The sequence below is a fragment of the Phasianus colchicus genome, chromosome 5 (assembly GCF_987193195.1).
Source record: "Phasianus colchicus chromosome 5, bPhaCol1.hap1.1, whole genome shotgun sequence".
NCBI classification, from domain to species: Eukaryota; Metazoa; Chordata; class Aves; order Galliformes; family Phasianidae; genus Phasianus; species Phasianus colchicus.
This window is the reverse complement of record NC_143440.1, coordinates 55680338-55683088: the sequence shown is the minus strand read 5'-3', so window position 1 is coordinate 55683088 and position 2751 is coordinate 55680338. Positions and strand designations below refer to the sequence as shown.

The window sequence follows — 2751 nt, the reverse complement described above, 5'->3', positions numbered from 1 at the left end:
ATGTTCCAGCTGCCTATCCTCAATTTCAGCCCGCAGCAGGTGGCCGGGGTATGCGAGACCCTGGAGGAAAGCGGGGACATTGAGCGCCTGGGGCGCTTCCTCTGGTCCCTGCCCGTGGCCCCGGCGGCTTGCGAAGCGCTCAACAAGAACGAGTCGGTGCTGAGAGCCCGGGCCATCGTGGCCTTTCACACGGGGAACTACAGAGAGCTCTACCATATCCTGGAGAACCACAAGTTCACCAAGGAGTCCCACGGCAAGCTGCAAGCCCTGTGGCTGGAAGCGCACTACCAGGAGGCGGAGAAGCTGCGGGGTCGACCCTTGGGGCCGGTGGACAAATACCGGGTGAGGAAGAAGTTCCCTCTGCCGCGCACCATCTGGGACGGCGAGCAGAAAACGCATTGCTTCAAGGAGAGGACGAGGCATTTGCTGAGGGAGTGGTACCTGCAGGACCCTTACCCCAACCCCAGCAAAAAGAGGGAACTGGCTCAGGCCACGGGACTTACCCCCACGCAGGTGGGCAACTGGTTCAAAAACCGCAGGCAAAGGGACAGGGCGGCGGCCGCCAAGAACAGGTAGGTGCTGCCCGACCGCAGGGCTGGCGGCCGCGGGGCCGGGAGGGGTTCGGCCCGGCAGGCAGAGCCTCGGGGCGGTCCTGTAAGGGCAAAGCAGCGAGGGAAAGCGGGAGCAGAGGGAAAACCCGACAGCTGAGTTTCTTTTATTATCATTATTATCATCACCGTCATCGTTCCTTTTAAAATATATTATTATTATTATGATTTATTTTATTTTTATTTTTATCCCGGCTCGGGCAGCCCCATGTGCTCTGCAGCTCGGATTGACCCGCACAGAGCAGGGCTGTGCGCTCCGATGGGGCGGGCAGAAGCCCTCCGGAACTGTGCCCGGACATACGGACACCTCGTTCACTGTGTCTGTCTGTCCGGAGCAGGGCCAGCGATGCGGTGTTCCGGCCCAATATCCCCGCTGTGCGCTAATTCTTGAAGCCACACAACAACGCTCCTTGGGTCACTTTTGGGTTGGTTTTTTTTTTTTTTTTTTTTTTTTCCTTTCTCTTCTCTCTCTTTTTTTTTTCTTCTTTTTTTTTTTTTTTCATTTTAACCTGGCACAATCAGGCAGGCGGTGAAGCGAGCGGCTCCCCTCGGTACTCCACGAGCCTGGGGGAGAAAGAGGCAAGCTTGTCACCTGCCACGTCGGGGCGATGGCTTTTATCGGCACCCCCAAAGCAGGGAGAAAAGCCCGAAAGCCTCAGCAGTAGGGCCGGGCTGGGCAGCCGGGCTGGGAGGGGCCGCTGCCCATCGGGGAAGGGGCTGCAGGATGGCGGGGATGCTCCGTGTGCCCCCCGGTGACGCTCGATGTGCCGCTTCCTTGCAGGCTACAGCAGCAGGTCCTAGCGCAGGGCTCGGGGCGATCGCTGCAAGCGGAGGAGGAGAGCGGCGGGGAGGCGGGGGGGGCGGCCTCCAGCCCAGCCGTCAGCCTCTCCAGCAAAGCGGCCACCTCCGCCATCTCCATCACATCCAGCGACAGTGAATGTGACATCTGACACCGAGCGCCATGACGAAGCGGGGGGAGCTCCCCAGTGCCTACCGCTGCGCCCGGAGCCGGGCTACGGAACCCCCCCCGAGCCGCCGGACCCGCAGAGGACTGCATTAAAACCCGTGAGAAAACAAAACAAAACAAAATCGTTGTCGCCTTTATTTCCGAGGATTCGCAGAATTCATGCCTGGAAAAAAAAAAAGAAAAGGAAAAAAGAAAGAAGAAGGAAGGAAGGAAGGAAGGAAGGAAGGAAGGAAGGAAGGAAGGAAGGAAGGAAGGAAGGAAGGAAGGAAGGAAGGAAGAAAGAAAGAAAGAAAGAAAGAAAGAAAGAAAGAAAGAAAGAAAGAAAGAAAGAAAAGAGAAAGGGAAAAATGAAAAGGGGAAAAAAGAAAAAAAAAAGAGGAAAAAAAAGGGGGAAAAAGGAAAAAAAAAATACAGAAAATGTTTTTAAAAAGAAAAAGAAAAGAAAAAGAATGCCAACTGCAAAATGCCCGAGCGCCCTTATCTGGATGGGGGGAGGCTCCGTGTGGAACAGGCGCTGTTCTCGTGGCTGGGTTTCGCTTTACTTTAAAGGGGTTTTTATATATATATATAATGTTTATTTACTTATTTAACGGATGGCGATGGTAGATTTTTTTTCTATTATTATTATTATTAATTTTTTTTTTTTTTGGCTTGTTCTCTATGTGCACAGGTGACTTGTAGAGCATGTGCAGGACGAAAAGTGTATGAAGCAGCCTAAAAACCGTAATAAAATATTTGGTGAACGACCTTCGGATCTGCTTTCAAATGACAGCTTTCGGCCCCGGGCCCGGCGGTCCGCGCAGCGCAGCTCCGGCAGCCGCGGGCACTTCGGAACCAAAGAGCCGCGTCCCGACACGGGGTGAAGTGTCGGCAATGGGGGGGTCGGGATGGGGCGAGGGGAGCGGCCGTAGGAGGATGCGGTGCGCGGGGAAAGGAGGGAGGAGGCAGGGCTGCGGTCTCTCGGGTTAGAGATTTCGGGGGAAGGAATGGGGAAAAGGAGGGGAAAAAACGAGGAGAGGAGAAAGAAGGGGGAATCGTGCCAAGGCGGGGACGCCGGGATTCCTCCCCGGTGAGTGCAAAGGGGCTGGAAATGAGCAGCTCCGTGCCCGGGCAGGGTCGGATCGGGGCGAAGTGACCCGAAATCCCAGCGCCGCGGGGTCACCCCCTTCTGTTTGA

The 2751-nt window shown here is 55.4% G+C and overlaps 1 protein-coding gene across 1 annotated transcript; it reads left to right on the top strand.

Annotated features, from left to right (window-relative positions):
• Positions 1-2092, top strand: SIX6 (SIX homeobox 6). Its single transcript, XM_031605314.2, has 2 exons — positions 1-572; positions 1390-2092. Exons 1-2 carry the CDS (start codon positions 1-3, stop codon positions 1556-1558), a joined length of 741 nt encoding a protein of 246 aa, XP_031461174.1. The 3' UTR covers positions 1559-2092.
• Positions 2093-2751: the final 659 nt, after the last annotated feature.